The sequence below is a fragment of the Ranitomeya imitator genome, chromosome 5, assembly GCF_032444005.1.
Source record: "Ranitomeya imitator isolate aRanImi1 chromosome 5, aRanImi1.pri, whole genome shotgun sequence".
Classification (NCBI taxonomy): Eukaryota; Metazoa; Chordata; class Amphibia; order Anura; family Dendrobatidae; genus Ranitomeya; species Ranitomeya imitator.
This window is the reverse complement of record NC_091286.1, coordinates 339,536,881-339,555,167: the sequence shown is the minus strand read 5'-3', so window position 1 is coordinate 339,555,167 and position 18,287 is coordinate 339,536,881. Positions and strand designations below refer to the sequence as shown.

The window sequence follows — 18,287 nt, the reverse complement described above, 5'->3', positions numbered from 1 at the left end:
TACGGGCTTCAGAAAATGAAGAAATTTTTTTTTTGTAACCAATTCCAATTTTTTTTTTCAACTACTAAAATAATAATAATAATAGTAAAAACAAACTGGACAAATTCAGTATCTCCATAATCATACTGAACTGGAGAAACTTGATGCTACGCCATTTTCCCTGAACAACAAATTCCATAAAAATAAAATCACAAAAAAAAATGTCAAACTGCAGGGTTTTGTTTTTTGCAATTTCACCACACTTGGAATTTTTTTCACGTTTTCCAGTACATTGTGTGATAAAAAGGATGGTGTCATTCAAAAGTACAACTCGTCCCGCAAAATAAAATAAAAAAAAAATCCATTTACGAGGATGTAAAAATAAAAAAGGTTATGGCTTTTGGAAAAAGGAAAAGAAAAAAAACGAAAACGTAAAAAAATTGCCCCGGCAGGAACAGGTTGTTTAATAGTTGATTTTTCTCTTTAAACTGGGACAAAGTTCTTATTATTATTTTTTTTACATATTTGTATGGTAGTAATAAACAGGATACAGTAGGTGCCCTCTAGAAGCGCCAGCAGGAGCCACGATCTTTTCGTTTAACACTATACCTTGTGGATCTGACGACCTATAAAATGGATCTGTTATATAATTATGCTGCCCTATTAAAGGAATTCATACTGCAGCTGTCGGACTGTACTTCTAGTAATGAAAATGACAGAAGAAAATATTGTCTGTTAGGATCGCATTTCTCCCTACTTACCTATATACATGAGATAGTCATAAACTCCTTCCACAGTCATAACCTCCATGAAGCAATTCAGGTTATGTTTTCTCTCTATGTTCTCCGAGCGGTTGGCATTGTTCTTGTACAAATCATTGAACAGCTACATTTGAAATAAGCATTAAATCAACAAAAAGTCAAAATATCACCCATTACATGTAGACAATATTACTGACTGCAGCCAAACCTTTTTGTCATTTTCGGATGTAGGACTGAGTATTGTTAGTTCGGGTCTGCTGGGTTTAGGCTTTGGAGATTCACAAGAGTTGATGAAATTCATGATGAAGGGCTCCAAATGTTGGCCTTTCTGCAAGGCAAAGACATGTTCTAAACTTTGGAACATAAGATCAGGCTCATATATCTACATAATAAGTATGAATTCACCTCTTTAATTAATTTGCCTGGCACAGACTTGAACATTTTGCCTGCAAGTTAGAACACAAAGACAAGAAATATTCACACTGTTATAGTAACACTCACACAAAATATTTACAAGGTCTCAAATATCATGTTCCTTTCAGTGAAATATGTTCTTTGGCAGCTGGCCCACCACACTGGTGAGAAGGTGAAACATCTCTAAAGCACTGGGGCCAAATTGCAAAAAATAATACAATAATGTGTTCTATAATCACAGATAAATAATAATTGTATTAATAAGATCATCACTATTCGGACTCGATCACTTCTTATTACAGTACAAGCTGCTGAAAACTCAACATGGCATACCAAGATTGACATCTGGAAGGATTTTATCATGAAACTGGGTTTCCAAACTGTTAGGTGACAAAAAATCGGCCAACAATTGGCTATTACTCAGCTCTGGGTGCTGCAGCAGTTTCTGTAACAAAAAAAAATAAATAAATCACAAAATGAGCAATTATATCGACAGATTTGTGAGGCTGGTATGTAATGTGATATTTCCCCTGCCCCATGCAGCTCCCCATGATAATCACAGAGAATGGCCGGTGAAGAAGACACAAACAGAGTCTGTAAAAATACAAGGACTTTCTCTTTGCTTTGATGCTGGAAGAGCTAATTCTTACCATTACACAGTAATGCTGCTAACAATTTCATAAAACTATTCTAATCAATAGCGATATCGTGCTTAAAGAGAACCTGTCATCTGGATTTTATGCTCCAAACTAATGATATGTATATAAAAGGTGCTGTAATGCTGAGTAAATCCACACCTTTCTTGTAGAAATCTGTTTTGCGGTTTTAGAGAAATAGAAACATAGTAACATAGTTAGTAAGGCCGAAAAAAGACATTTGTCCACCCAGTTCAGCCTATATTCCATCATAATAAATACCCAGATCTACGTCCTTCTACAGAACCTAATAATTGTATGATACAATATTGTTCTGCTCCAGGAAGACATCCAGGCCTCTCTTGAACCCCTCGACTGAGTTCGCCATCACCACCTCCTCAGGCAAGCAATTCCAGATTCTCACTGCCCTAACAGTAAAGAATCCTCTTCTATGTTGGTGGAAAAACCTTCTCTCCTCCAGACGCAAAGAATGCCCCCTTGTGCCCGTCACCTTCCTTGGTATAAACAGATCCTCAGCGAGATATTTGTATTGTCCCCTTATATACTTATACATGGTTATTAGATCGCCCCTCAGTCGTCTTTTTTCTAGATGCATAGTTGAAATTTTATTCTAGTAACATTAAAGTGCAGCGGGCGGGCGGACACTACACTAAGGCTGTGTGCACACGATGCAGATTTGGTGCAGAATTTTCTGCATAAAATCTGCACTAAATCTGCATCTCCTGGCAGAATCCGCAGGTGCGTTTTTTGTGCGTTTTTGATGCGTTTTTTACCAATGGATTTCTATTATGGAGGGTGCAGAAACGCTGCAGAACTGCACAAAAGAAGTGACATGCACTTCTTTGAAATCTGCAGTGTTTCTGCGCAGATTTTTCTGCACCATGTGCACAGCTTTTTTTTCACATTGATTTACATTGTACTGTAAATCACAGTGCAGATCTGCAGCGTTTCTGCTGCAGAAAAATCTGCTGCAGTTCTGCACTAAATCTGCATCGTGTGCACATACCTTTACTGCTCCTGCTTCTCTGGCTTCTCCCTGCCCAATACCTGCTTCCTGTCTGACAGAACCAGAACTGAAACATGAGTGATCTGTCAGAGACAGTTGGCAGAGAGCGGGTGGGGATAGAGAGAAACGCCGGAGATCTGGAAGTGTAGTGTCCGCCCGCCCACTGCACATACAACTCATTACATACAATTTCAACTACGGATTTCTACAAGGTGAGGATTTACTCAGCATTAAAGGGAACCTGTCACCCCCAAAATCGAAGATGAGCTAAGCCCACCGGCATCAGGGGCTTATCTACAGCATTACAGACTGCTGTAGATAAGCCCCCGATGTATCCTGAAAGATGAGAAAAAGAGGTTAGATTATACTCACCCAGGGGCGGTCACGATACGATGGACGTCGCGGTCCGGGGCCTCCCATCTTCTTACGATGACGTCCTCTTCTTGTCTTCACGCTGCGGCTCCGGCGCAGGTGTACTTTGTCTGCCCTGTTGAGGGCAGAGCAAAGTACTGCAGTGCGCAGGCACCGGGAAAGGTCAGAGGCCTTGCGCACTGCAGTACTTTGCTCTGCCCTCAACAGGGCAGACAAAGTACACCTGCGCCGGAGCCGCAGCGTGAAGACAAGAAGAGGACGTCATCTGATGAAGATAGGAGGCACTGGACCGGACCGCGACGTCCATCGTACCAGAACAGGACCGCCCGCCCCTGGGTGAGTATAATCTAACCTCTTTTTCTCATCTTTCAGGATACATCGGGGGCTTATCTACAGCATTACAGAATGCTGTAGATAAGCCCCTGATGCTGGTGGGCTTAGCTCATCTTCCATTTTGGGGGTGACAGGTTCCTTTAAGGCACCTTTGTATGCATGTCCTCAGTTTGGGGTATAAAATCCTGAAAACAGTCTTTTTAACTTTATGATTAACTTTGGTTTTACAAATTCTCCATAAAGTTGGCTTTTTTTTTTGTTTTATTTAACCCCTTAAAGACCAGAGGTATTTCCGTTTCCATTTTTTTGCTCCCCTTCTTTCTTTCCACGGCCATAACTTTTTTTATTTTTCTGTCAATATGTCCATGTGAGGGCTTGTTTTTTGCGGGACGAGTTGTACTTTTGAACAACAACATTGATTTTACCATATTTACCAAAGTGCAATTCCACAATTGTTTTTTGGATTTTTTTTTACCATGTTCACTAAATGCTAAAACTGACTTGCCATTATGTTTCTCCATTCTCAATGTTGCCATTTTTCGAGACCCGTGGCGTCTCCATTTTTGGGGATTTGGGGCCGGAATAGGGCTTATGTTTTGTGCGACGATCTGACATTTTTATTGATAACACTTTGGTGTATACGATCTTTTGATCACCTTTTTTGCATTTTATTGCAATGTTATAAAAAAAAATGTAATTCTGGTGTTTCGATTTTTTTTCTCGATACGCTGCTTACCGATTGGATTCATATTATTATATCGATAGATCGGGCGATTCTGAAAGCGGAAATACCAAATATGTGTATATTTGATATTATTTGTTGTTTTATTTTGAATGGGGTGAAAGGGGGTGATTTGAATTTTTCTATATTTTTCTTTTTTTAAAAACATTTCTCTTTTACTTGGGAGACTAGAAGCTGCGATCATCCAGCTGCTGTTGGGCGGCGCTTGTAGCTATCCAACTATAACAACCACAGGGGTTTCCTAGCCTTGCTGACCACGGGTTGTCAAGGCGACCCGAGGTCATATGACACGGGTGCCAATGGGAGGAGGTAAATGACGCGCTTCCTGTGCGTGCATGTTAACAGCCGCGGGTAGATCGAGATTCCACCAGCAGCTGTTAGGGGAACATGTCAGCTGATCAGATCATCTGTCATGTGCCAGAAACTGTCATGTGCCAGAAACGGTGCGGGCTCATCACCGGAGCCTGCATCAAACGTCCAATGATGGACTCTGCCCATCATTGGACGTTAAGGAGTTAAAGGTAATCTGTCAGCAGGATTTCACCCCCAAAATATTTCTATGTGCATGTAGCGCTTTTAAAGACAAGTATACCAAAGTCCCTACATGGTCAGTCAATTCCTCTGTTTTGGGAAATCAGCTATTGAATAGATATGCAAATGAGGCAAAAGAACCATTTGTAAATGTTAACCCCTTAGTGACAGAGCCAATTTGGTACTTAATGACCGAGCCAATTTTTACAATTCTGACCACTGTCCCTTTATGAGGTTATAACTCTGGAACGCTTTAACGGATCCCGCTGATTCTGAGATTGTTTTTTTGTGACATATTGTACTTCATGATAGTGGTAACATTTCTTCGATATTACTTGCGATTATTTATGAAAAAAATGGAAATATGGCGAAAATTTTTAAAATTTTGCAATTTTCAAACTTCAGAGAGATATGTCATGAAAAATAGTTAATAAATAACATTTCCCACATGTCTACTTTACATCAGCACAATTTTGGAAACAAATTTTTTTTTTGTTAGGGAATTATAAGGGTTAAAAGCTGACCAGCAATTTCTCATTTTTACAACACCATTTTTTTCTAGGGACCACATCACATTTGAAGTCATTTTGAGGGGTCTATATGATAGAAAATAATGAAGTGTGACACCATTCTAAAAACTGCACCCCTTAAGGTGCTCAAAACCACATTCAAGAAGTTTATTAACCCTTTACGTGCTTCACAGGAACTGAAACAATGTGGAAGGAAAAAATGAACATTTAACTTTTTTTTGCAAACATTTTAATTCAGAACCATTTTTTTTTATTTTCACATGTGTAAAAACAGAAATGTAACCATGAATTTTGTTATACAATTTATCCTGAACACGCCAATACCCCATATGTGGGGGTAAACCACTTTTTGGGCGCACCGCAGAGCTTGGAAGTGAAGGAGCGCCGTTTGACTTTTTCAATGCAGAATTGGCTGGAATTGAGATCGGACGCCATGTCACGTTTAGAGAGCCCCTGATGTGCCTAAACAGTGGAAACCCCCCACAAGTGACACCATTTTGGAAACTAGACCCCTTAAGGAACTTATCTAGATGTGTGGTGAGCACTTTGAACCCCCAAGTGCTTCACAGAAGTTTATAACGTAGAGCCGTGAAAATAAAAAATCGCATTTGTTTACACAAAAATGATCTTTTCGCCCACAAATTCTTATTTTCACAAGGGCAACAGGAGAAATTAGACCACAAAAGTTGTTGTGCAATTTCTCCTGAATACGTCGATACCCAATATGTGGGGGTAAACCACTGTTTGGGCGCACGGCAGAGCTCAGAAAAGAAGGAGCGCCGTTTTGGAATGCAGACTTAGATAGAATGGTCTGTGGGTGTTATGTTGCGTTTGCAGAGCCCCTGATGTACCTAAACAGTAGTAACCCCCCACAAGTGACCCCATTTTGGAAACTAGACCCCCCAGGGAACTTATCTAGATGTGTGGTGAGAACTTTGAATGCCCAAGTGCTTCACAGAAGTTTATAAGTCGTGAAAATAAAAAATATTTTTTTTTTCCACAAAAAAGATTTTGTAGCCCCCAAGTTTTTATTTTTACAAGGGTAACAGGAGAAATTGGACCCCAAAAGCTGTTGTCCAATTTATCCCCAGTACGCTGATGCCCCATATGTGGGAGTAACCCACTGTTTGGGCGCACGGCTGAGCTCAGAAGGGAGGGAGCACCATTTGACTTTTTGAGCGCAAAATTGGCTGTTGTGTTTGGAGACCCCTGATGTACATAAACAGTGGAAACCCCCCAATTCTAACTCCAACCCTAACCCCAACACACCCCTAACCCTAATCCCAACCCGATCCATAATCCTAATAACAACCCTAACGATAATCACAACCCTTACCCCAAAACAACCCTAATGTCAACCCTAACCCTAATCAAAACCCTAAATCCAACACACCCCTAATCCTAATCTCAAACCTAACCTCAAACCTAACCCTAATCCCAATACACAGAAATATAAAGATTTAGATAATTTATACAGGGTTTCCAAAGGTAAAAATCATGTACGTAACCACATATTCTTTATTATTAAAATCAACGGCAAACCATGCCACCAACCGTGATTAACCAAAAAAACCAAAACAAAAACAAGTGTTCAACCCAATTAAAAACTATGGGTAATACTAGTAGTTCCTGGATAGGAGCCTAGATGCGCCCTACCTGCCAGCGGAGGTTGGCACCCTAGGGGGGAACGTTTTGGCGCCCCCGCTCCACGATGACTAGCCCTAGGGGCCCTGATAAACCCTGCAGACTCTAATGAGACCCTCTACCCACAGACTAAAGGATCTCTATCGCTAGACAAGAAAAAACTAACCTAGGGAACAACTACCACCCAGAATAAACATAAAAACAATATGAACACATAACAGGCAATAACCGGTGTCATGGATAGTAACTCTCAGCAGAATATGGTAACCACTCAAATAGTTGGTATCAAATATAAATTCTCGCTATAAACGGGGTTATATACATCCCCAAGGATTATATCTCTAGTGCCTTGGACCCTTACAATCAGGGGTCTATTTGGACCTTCAAGAAAACACACTTGGTGATTCAGACACCGGGTATACGGAGCGCCATAAGCAGTGATAACAGGGTACAGACCATACTCGTATAACACGAGTTTGATATGAAGGTCATACACCTACCACAATTTGTTTCACTGCAAGTACACCCGATACTCCATCTGTCTATACACACCGGTGATGATACCTCATATCTTAAAGCCTTAAGACGTGGAAACCATTGATACTCATCTGCATTTCAAGGAGTACTGTACACCATCTGCCTTTCCACTGTTAGCGCCTCAACGCGTTTCGCCTACTCAGGCTCATCAGGAGGCCTGATGTACTGATGATCTGTGTCACAAAAAATATAGCTCAATGCCGACTGATACACACCTCCTTTTATATCTCCCGCATACAGTGCCGTGCATTTGCGCCTCCCATCCATTTCCTGCGGCGTGTGACGTGTACCAGTGTCATGCCCGGCGCCGCACTTTGGAGCGCATGCGCACGCTGGAACGCTCAATTTCCATCCACCATGCATCACAAAGGCACATATCGCTGACCGCTTCCGGTTTGCTAAGGAGCTGCTTCCTGTCTGTCGCTTTCTCAAGCGCTCACCGAGTCTATGCAGACGGTTGCTAGGCCACCATGCAAATACTGACATCGCAGTCACGATCCATCCTACCAACCATGGCTCCGCCCCCTTTCTTAATGCTTACACGCAAGATACAAACTACAGAGCATCCTGCCTGGATCCCATTAGCGAGCCAAAACTTGCACAGAAATCAGGTGCTCCATATTTGTTGTCACATACCCCCATAGAGATCGATATCCATATAGTGAGAGTTATACAAAAGCGCTGCATACATTAAGATACTCCCCTATTCTTGCACTTAAAATGAGGGGCTTTTTCTCAGCCGCTATGCTTTAGATACATATAGCCATATGGTGTAAACTAAATGCACATGCATGGAGAAACACACAAAAGGAGGAGAAACGATGTTATTAATATACCATATAAATATATGTGCTTCCTGAATACTAGGAAGTCATTTAGCATAGTCCATGAACCCATAGTACTGTAAACTCATAAAAGGAGAAAAACGCACATCAGACAAGACAACGTATGGCTACAGGAAACAGGCATATGACACCTGTTCATTAATTCCGCGTGGTTCCCGGGATTCCATTCTAAATATCCATTCGCATTCACGACGTAGGATCAATCTGTCCATATAACCCCCCCTAGGGTTTGCCTTGACTACCTCAATGATAGTAAACCTAATTCCTGTGGTATCCTCACTATGGTATCTCCGCATGTGTTTGGCCAGTGGGGTATCCCTATTATTTCTGATGTCTCCCATATGTTCCCCCACTCTCCTCCTGAACTCCCTTTTTGTTTTGCCCACATAATCTTTTGGGCAGGAGCAGGAGGCCAAGTACACTACACCCATAGTCTTACAGTTTGAAAACTCTCGTTGATAAAACATTTTCCCTGTGGCGGAGCTCTGAAACTGCTTACCAGGTTTCATCCACTTACAGAGGCTACAGTCGCCACACCTGAAGAATCCACATGGTCTCCTGTCAAGCCATGTACCACTGATTCTAGGTCTTAGATACTGGCTATGTACCAGCATATCTCGAATCGACCTACCCCTCCTGAATGTAGTATTTGGCCGTTCGCCCACTGTCTCCTTCAGATCCGGGTCAAATTTTAAGACGTCCCAATGTTTTGCGAAAATCCGTCTTACATCCTCATGTCGCGCATCAAAGGTGCCAATGACCCTCACCTCCGCCCCAGAGTCATCCTTAGTCCGTTTCTGTAGCAGACTCTGACGATCCACTTTTTTAGCGACATTAAACGCTTTGTCTATGACATATCTCGGGTAGCCCTTTTCTTGAAACCTATTAGACATGTCTGCTGACTGACTTTTGAACATGTCGAAGCTGGAACAATTCCTCCTCAACCTAAGAAACTGTCCCTTAAGGATCCCTCTCTTCAGAGGAGCCGGATGGTGACTATGCCAGTGCAGTAGACTATTCTTACTTGTCGGTTTACGGTATATACTGGTAGACACACCTCCATGTGCCTCGCTCTTGATCTTAATGTCTAGAAATGCCAATTCTGCCTCATTAATCTCTGATGTGAATTTAAGACCTATGTCATTGATATTAAGGACTCGGAGGAACTCATAAAACTCCTCTTTCTTACCCGTCCACACTACCAGCACATCATCAATATACCTATACCACATAGATATATAGTCATGCCACCACTCCTCCTCGCCTCCAAACACAACGGTCTCCTCCCACCAGCCCAGGAACAAGTTTGCATACGATGGGGCACAGGGACACCCCATCGCGGTGCCCCTGAGCTGGTGGAAGTGTTTACCATCGAAGGTGAATGCATTGTGGGTCAGCACATATTCTAATAATGACAAAACAAAGTCATTGTGCTTATTGCAGGTCACCGATCTCTGTTGTAGAAAATATTTTACACCCTGTATCCCTGCTCCATGCGGGATGCTGCTGTACAGTGCCTCTATATCAATAGAGGCTAACCACGCATTTTGACCCAAGCAGACCCCTTCAAGTTTGAGTAATAAGTCTGACGTGTCTCTCAGGTAGGAGGGGATCGAGAGAACAAATGGCCGGAGAATCTGATCTAAATAAAGTCCACAGTTCTGTGTAAGGGAGTCCACCCCAGAGACTATAGGCCGTCCCTTCAATGGGTGGAGACCCTTATGGACTTTAGGGAGTACATAAAATGTAGCTATAAGGGGGAATTCAGGTAGCATAAAGTCAAACTCACTTCGTGAAATTAGACCCTGAGACAACGCTAACTCTAGTATGGCCCTCAATTCTTCCTTAAAGGTACCCAATGGATTCATGGTAAGAGGCTCATATGTTGTATTATCCCCTAAAATTGAGGTACAGATTGCCCGGTATTCAGGGTGGTTCATAATGACCAGATTTCCCCCTTTATCCGAGGGTTTTATAACAATCTGGTCATTCTTCCTGAGAGTATCCAATGCTCGCCGTTCATTCTCCGAGAGATTGTCCTCGGTTTGCCAATCTATCCTTTTCAACTTTTTGAGGTCCCTCTCAACCAATAGTGAGAATAGATCGATACTGCTCATTTCCCCCTGTGGTGGCATTCTCCCACTCTTATTTTTTAAGGAGGTAAACGGACCTCTACCCTCCTCCGGGGTCCTGTCATTTTCTTGTAGCAGTCCCCGGAGTGCCTCGTACCCTTCAAAATCCTCCTCATTCAGGCCCCCGGAGGAGGGTAGAGGTCCGTTTACCTCCTTAAAAAATAAGAGTGGGAGAATGCCACCACAGGGGGAAATGAGCAGTATCGATCTATTCTCACTATTGGTTGAGAGGGACCTCAAAAAGTTGAAAAGGATAGATTGGCAAACCGAGGACAATCTCTCGGAGAATGAACGGCGAGCATTGGATACTCTCAGGAAGAATGACCAGATCGTTATAAAACCCTCGGATAAAGGGGGAAATCTGGTCATTATAAACCACCCTGAATACCGGGCAATCTGTACCTCAATTTTAGGGGATAATACAACATATGAGCCTCTTACCATGAATCCATTGGGTACCTTTAAGGAAGAATTGAGGGCCATACTAGAGTTAGCGTTGTCTCAGGGTCTAATTTCACGAAGTGAGTTTGACTTTATGCTACCTGAATTCCCCCTTATAGCTACATTTTATGTACTCCCTAAAGTCCATAAGGGTCTCCACCCATTGAAGGGACGGCCTATAGTCTCTGGGGTGGACTCCCTTACACAGAACTGTGGACTTTATTTAGATCAGATTCTCCGGCCATTTGTTCTCTCGATCCCCTCCTACCTGAGAGACACGTCAGACTTATTACTCAAACTTGAAGGGGTCTGCTTGGGTCAAAATGCGTGGTTAGCCTCTATTGATATAGAGGCACTGTACAGCAGCATCCCGCATGGAGCAGGGATACAGGGTGTAAAATATTTTCTACAACAGAGATCGGTGACCTGCAATAAGCACAATGACTTTGTTTTGTCATTATTAGAATATGTGCTGACCCACAATGCATTCACCTTCGATGGTAAACACTTCCACCAGCTCAGGGGCACCGCGATGGGGTGTCCCTGTGCCCCATCGTATGCAAACTTGTTCCTGGGCTGGTGGGAGGAGACCGTTGTGTTTGGAGGCGAGGAGGAGTGGTGGCATGACTATATATCTATGTGGTATAGGTATATTGATGATGTGCTGGTAGTGTGGACGGGTAAGAAAGAGGAGTTTTATGAGTTCCTCCGAGTCCTTAATATCAATGACATAGGTCTTAAATTCACATCAGAGATTAATGAGGCAGAATTGGCATTTCTAGACATTAAGATCAAGAGCGAGGCACATGGAGGTGTGTCTACCAGTATATACCGTAAACCGACAAGTAAGAATAGTCTACTGCACTGGCATAGTCACCATCCGGCTCCTCTGAAGAGAGGGATCCCTAAGGGACAGTTTCTTAGGTTGAGGAGGAATTGTTCCAGCTTCGACATGTTCAAAAGTCAGTCAGCAGACATGTCTAATAGGTTTCAAGAAAAGGGCTACCCGAGATATGTCATAGACAAAGCGTTTAATGTCGCTAAAAAAGTGGATCGTCAGAGTCTGCTACAGAAACGGACTAAGGATGACTCTGGGGCGGAGGTGAGGGTCATTGGCACCTTTGATGCGCGACATGAGGATGTAAGACGGATTTTCGCAAAACATTGGGACGTCTTAAAATTTGACCCGGATCTGAAGGAGACAGTGGGCGAACGGCCAAATACTACATTCAGGAGGGGTAGGTCGATTCGAGATATGCTGGTACATAGCCAGTATCTAAGACCTAGGATCAGTGGTACATAGCTTGACAGGAGACCATGTGGATTCTTCAGGTGTGGCGACTGTAGCCTCTGTAAGTGGATGAAACCTGGTAAGCAGTTTCAGAGCTCCGCCACAGGGAAAATGTTTTATCAACGAGAGTTTTCAAACTGTAAGACTATGGGTGTAGTGTACTTGGCCTCCTGCTCATGCCCAAAAGATTATGTGGGAAAAACAAAAAGGGAGTTCAGGAGGAGAGTGGGGGAACATATGGGAGACATCAGAAATAATAGGGATACCCCACTGGCCAAACACATGCGGAGATACCATAGTGAGGATACCACAGGAATTAGGTTTACTATCATTGAGGTAGTCAAGGCAAACCCTAGGGGGGGTTATATGGACAGATTGATCCTACGTCGTGAATGCGAATGGATATTTAGAATGGAATCCCGGGAACCACGCGGAATTAATGAACAGGTGTCATATGCCTGTTTCCTGTAGCCATACGTTGTCTTGTCTGATGTGCGTTTTTCTCCTTTTATGAGTTTACAGTACTATGGGTTCATGGACTATGCTAAATGACTTCCTAGTATTCAGGAAGCACATATATTTATATGGTATATTAATAACATCGTTTCTCCTCCTTTTGTGTGTTTCTCCATGCATGTGCATTTAGTTTACACCATATGGCTATATGTATCTAAAGCATAGCGGCTGAGAAAAAGCCCCTCATTTTAAGTGCAAGAATAGGGGAGTATCTTAATGTATGCAGCGCTTTTGTATAACTCTCACTATATGGATATCGATCTCTATGGGGGTATGTGACAACAAATATGGAGCACTTGATTTCTGTGCAAGTTTTGGCTCGCTAATGGGATCCAGGCAGGATGCTCTGTAGTTTGTATCTTGCGTGTAAGCATTAAGTAAGGGGGCGGAGCCATGGTTGGTAGGATGGATCGTGACTGCGATGTCAGTATTTGCATGGTGGCCTAGCAACCGTCTGCATAGACTCGGTGAGCGCTTGAGAAAGCGACAGACAGGAAGCAGCTCCTTAGCAAACCGGAAGCGGTCAGCGATATGTGCCGTTGTGATGCATGGTGGATGGAAATTGAGCGTTCCAGCGTGTGCATGCGCTCCAAAGTGTGGCGCCGGGCATGACACTGGTACACGTCACACGCCGCAGGAAATGGATGGGAGGCGCAAATGCACGGCACTGTATGCGGGAGATATAAAAGGAGGTGTGTATCAGTCGGCATTGAGCTACCGTATATTTTTTGTGACACAGATCATCAGTACATCAGGCCTCCTGATGAGCCTGAGTAGGCGAAACGCGTTGAGGCGCTAACAGTGGAAAAGCAGATGGTGTACAGTACTCCTTGAAATGCAGATGAGTATCAATGGTTTCCACGTCTTAAGGCTTTAAGATATGAGGTATCATCACCGGTGTGTATAGACAGATGGAGTATCGGGTGTACTTGCAGTGAAACAAATTGTGGTAGGTGTATGACCTTCATATCAAACTCGTGTTATACGAGTATGGTCTGTACCCTGTTATCACTGCTTATGGCGCTCCGTATACCCGGTGTCTGAATCACCAAGTGTGTTTTCTTGAAGGTCCAAATAGACCCCTGATTGTAAGGGTCCAAGGCACTAGAGATATAATCCTTGGGGATGTATATAACCCCGTTTATAGCGAGAATTTATATTTGATACCAACTATTTGAGTGGTTACCATATTCTGCTGAGAGTTACTATCCATGACACCGGTTATTGCCTGTTATGTGTTCATATTGTTTTTATGTTTATTCTGGGTGGTAGTTGTTCCCTAGGTTAGTTTTTTCTTGTCTAGCGATAGAGATCCTTTAGTCTGTGGGTAGAGGGTCTCATTAGAGTCTGCAGGGTTTATCAGGGCCCCTAGGGCTAGTCATCGTGGAGCGGGGGCGCCAAAACGTTCCCCCCTAGGGTGCCAACCTCCGCTGGCAGGTAGGGCGCATCTAGGCTCCTATCCAGGGACTACTAGTATTACCCATAGTTTTTAATTGGGTTGAACACTTGTTTTTGTTTTGGTTTTTTTGGTTGGTCACGGTTGGTGGCATGGTTTGCCGTTGATTTTAATCATAAAGAATATGTGGTTACGTACATGATTTTTACCTAATCCCAATACACCCCTAATCCCAAACCTATCCTTAACCCTAATCCCAAACCTATCCCTAATCCCAAGCGTAACCCTAATGCCAACCCTAATCCAAATCCTAACCCTAATCCCAACTCTAACCCTAACTTTAGCTCCAACCCTAACCCTAGCCCTAACTTTAGCCTCAACCCTGACCCTAGCCCTAAGGCTACTTTCACACTTGCGTCGTTTGGCATCTGTCGCAATCCGTCGTTTTGGACAAAAAACGGATCCTGCAAATGTGCCCGCAGGATGCGTTTTTTGCCCATAGACTTGTATTGCCGACGGATCGCGACGTGCACTGGATCAGTTGTGTTTTGGCGGACCGTCGGCACAAAAAATCGTTCAATGTAACGTTTTTTTGGTTGTCGCGTCCGCCATTTCCGACCGCGCATGCGTGGCCGTAAATCCGCCCCCTCCTCCCCAGGACATAGATTGGGCAGCGGATGCGTTGAAAAACTGCATCCGCTGCCCACATTGTGCACAATTTTCACAACGTGCATCGGTATGTCGGGCCGACGCATTGCGACGGCCCCGTAACGACGCAAGTGTGAAAGAAGCCTAACCCTATATATAGCCCCAACCCTAACCCTATAATTAGCCCCAACCCTAACCCTAAATTTAGCCCTAACCCTAGCCCTAACCCTGATTTTAGCCCCAACTGCTTTCTCCTGCCGGCCGGCAGATGGCGACAGATGGCGGGTGCACTGCGCGTGCGCCCGCCATTTTGTTTCCCAAAGACGACGCCGGCGGGCAAGAGAGGACCCAGGAGGACCCAGGGACACCGGTAAGTATAATAGGGTCCCCGAATCCCCCTATTTCTCTGTCCTCTGATGTGCGATCACATCAGAGGACAGAGAATTATACACCACTTTTTTTTTTTTTGCGATTGCCGGTAAACAGTTAATTACCGGCGATGGTATAACCGACCCTGATCATGTTCTTTGGAGTCTCGGCTACCCCCGGCAGCCGAGACCCCAAAGATCCTCCCGGTTGCCGGAAAAAGATGGCGGCGCCCATCGGGAGCCACGAGGAGCACCGGGGGAGACAGGTGAGTATTGGGGGGCTATCTGGGACCCCATTTCTCTGTCCTCTGATGGGCGATCACATCGGAGGACAGAAATTAAAAGGGAAATCGCGTTTTTTTTTTTTTGCGATCGCCGGTAAACGGTTAATTACCGGCGATCGCAAAAGCGGGGTCGGTAAAAAACCCCCCTGAATCATGTTCTCTGGGGTCTCGGCTACCCCCGGCAGCTGAGACCCCGGAGAAAATCGGACTCTGGGGGGCGCTATTTTCTTTTTCCACAGCGCCGTTAATTAACGGCGCTGTGGTTTAAGTACCCTTAACTGCCGCCGTTAAAAGGCGTATCAGTGGTCGTTAAGGGGTTAAGGTACCTTCACACAACGATTTCGTTGACGATATCATTGCTTTTTGTGACGTAGCAACGATATCGTTAACGAAATCGTTATGCGTGACAGCGACCAACGATCAGGCCCCTGCTGGGAGACCGTTGGTCGCTAGGGAATGATCAGGACCTTTTTTTGGTCACTGATCACCCGCTGTCATCGCTGAATCGGTGTGTGTGACGCCGATCCAGCGATGTGTTCACTGGTAACCAGGGTAAATATCGGGTTACTAAGCGCAGTGCCGCGCTTAGTAAACAGATATTTACCTTGGTTACCATTGCAAAAGTTAAAAAAAAACCAGTACATACTCACATTCCGATGTCTGTCACGTCCCCGGGCGTCAGCTTCCCGCACTGACTGGGTCAGCGCTGGCCGGCCATAAAGCACAGCACAGCGGTGACGTCATGACATCACCGCTGTGCTGTGCTTTACGGCCGGCCGGTGCTGACACAGTGGACGTCGGGGGACGTGACAGATATCGGAATGTGAGTATGTACTGTTTTTTTTGTTTTTTTTTACTTTTACAATGGTAACCAGGGTAAATATCGGGCTACTAAGCGCGGCCCTGCGCTTAGTAACCCAATATTTATCCTGGTTACCCGGGGACTTCGGCATCGTTGAAGACAGTTTCAATGATGCCTAAGTCGTTCCCCTGATCGTTGGTCGCTGGAGAGAGCTGTCTGTGTGACAGTTCCCCGGCGACCACACAACGACTTACCAATGATCACGGCCAGGTCGTATCGCTGGTCGTGATCGTTGGTAAGTCATTCAGTGTAACGGTACCTTTAGACCTTTGTCACTCCAGCTCTGTTCCCCACTGAGTACCGCCGCTTCCTGCTAGACTCGAGGCTACTTTGCCTTAAGTCTCACAGCACAAAGACTGTTAGTCAAGAAGTGGGAGGAGGTGGCACTTGGGGGGAAATAGAGCTGGAGTGACAGAAGATTCAGACCTACTGCCTTATTTGCATATCACTTAAAACACTGATTTTTCAGTAATGTAAGAACTGACTGGCCATGTAAAGGAATTGCCGAACTTGTCTCTTAAAGAGCTATACACACATATTAATAGTTTGAGTTCTGAAATCTTGCTGACAGATTCCCTTTAAATACATTGCCCCCCCAAAAAAATAAAAAAAAATAACACAGTTTGGCTATACTGATCGGGTTTTTTAAAAATGAACAAAAAAACAAAACAGGTAATCAGTGAATTATTAGGCCATCTCTGCGGGACAATAAATTCTGTCTATACACAATATTTTTTGTGCAAGCCAATAACTTAATATATTATAAATTCAAAAGAAAACGTTTTTTACCTGTAAATATTCCTGAAATTCTTCTCTTTTGGATTTTAGAAACTCATAGTTTTTAGGACCAATAATTCTTTTTGATGGAAGCTGGGCATCTGGAAAAGTGCCTAAATATGAAGAACGTGGCATAAAATAAAGGCAGTGGGGCACCTAGTGCAATTAAATCTTACAGTGCTCCTATGTAGATGGCAATGTTGACACCTGCTACTCCTATAAAAGGAAAAGCTATACCCTACATCGATCCTATATATACGCAGAGCCTTTTGTTCTTATAGACGCCTTCCCAAAGCTCTGAAAAATGTACATTACAATATACATTGATGATAGTTGTTAGTCCATATGCATATTGTGTTGAGAACTGAGATGTCTGCAGAGTCTATTTGACTAAAGCTACATTGCTGCCATCTAGCGTTCCTATAAAGTAATAAAATAGTAACAGTTCAAGAAATCTGTCCAGCATGGAAAGTTCTGAAACTTTGTATCTCTCTATTAGCGAATTTGTATTCATTCCTGTGGAGAAAAAAAATCATGCAAGTGGCCTCCAAACCTCTGCTTTTCCCAGGTCTATTTGCCTGCCTTCAGCTGCATTGGTATCAGAATGCAGCTCTCCAGAGTACAGATGATGGTAGTGAAAGGGTCTGCACCTTTTTCGTCCTCTGAGTGTTGTGCTCAACAGAATAATCCCCTGCACCAACCCTTCCCCAGAGTTATGGAGACACAGGTCCTGACCAAACCCTTTCATTGCTATCATCTGTACTCCATATCAGTACGTACTGATATCAATAGCCCTAAGGCTATATGCACACGTTCAGGAATTTTCGCTATAAAAACGCGATAAAACCGTGAAAAAAACGCATACATTAAGCATCCTATTGTTAGAAAGCATTCCGCATTTTTTGTGCACATGTTGCGTTTTTTTCCGCGGCGGAATAGCATTCTGGAAAAAAACGCAGCATGATCAATCTTTGTGCGGAATCGCAGGGATTCCGCACACATAGGAATGCATTGATCCGCTTATTTCCCGCATGAGGCTATGCCCAGCATGCGGGAAGTAAGCGGATCATGTGCGATTGGTACCCAGGGTGGAGGAGAGGACACGCTCCTCCAGACCCTGGGAATCATATAATTGTTAAAAAAAAAAAAATTAAAATAAAAAATCACGATATTCTCACCTTCCGGCGGCCCCAGCAGCATTCCTGCTCCTCGCGATGCTCGC

At 43.8% G+C, this 18,287-nt stretch overlaps 1 protein-coding gene across 4 annotated transcripts in view; it reads right to left on the bottom strand.

Moving 5' to 3' along the window:
• Positions 1–18,287, bottom strand: part of SNX14 (sorting nexin 14) — a 115,084-nt gene that overhangs the window by 27,600 nt on the left and 69,197 nt on the right. For all 4 annotated transcript variants that reach the window (XM_069726417.1, XM_069726415.1, XM_069726416.1 and 1 more), the window contains 5 exons: positions 17,078–17,178; positions 1,488–1,599; positions 1,146–1,186; positions 949–1,068; positions 741–864 (listed from right to left, as the gene is read on the bottom strand). In XM_069726417.1, the coding sequence (XP_069582518.1) occupies positions 741–864; positions 949–1,068; positions 1,146–1,186; positions 1,488–1,599; positions 17,078–17,178 (498 nt within the window). The remainder of the gene's footprint in view (positions 1–740; positions 865–948; positions 1,069–1,145; positions 1,187–1,487; positions 1,600–17,077; positions 17,179–18,287) is intronic.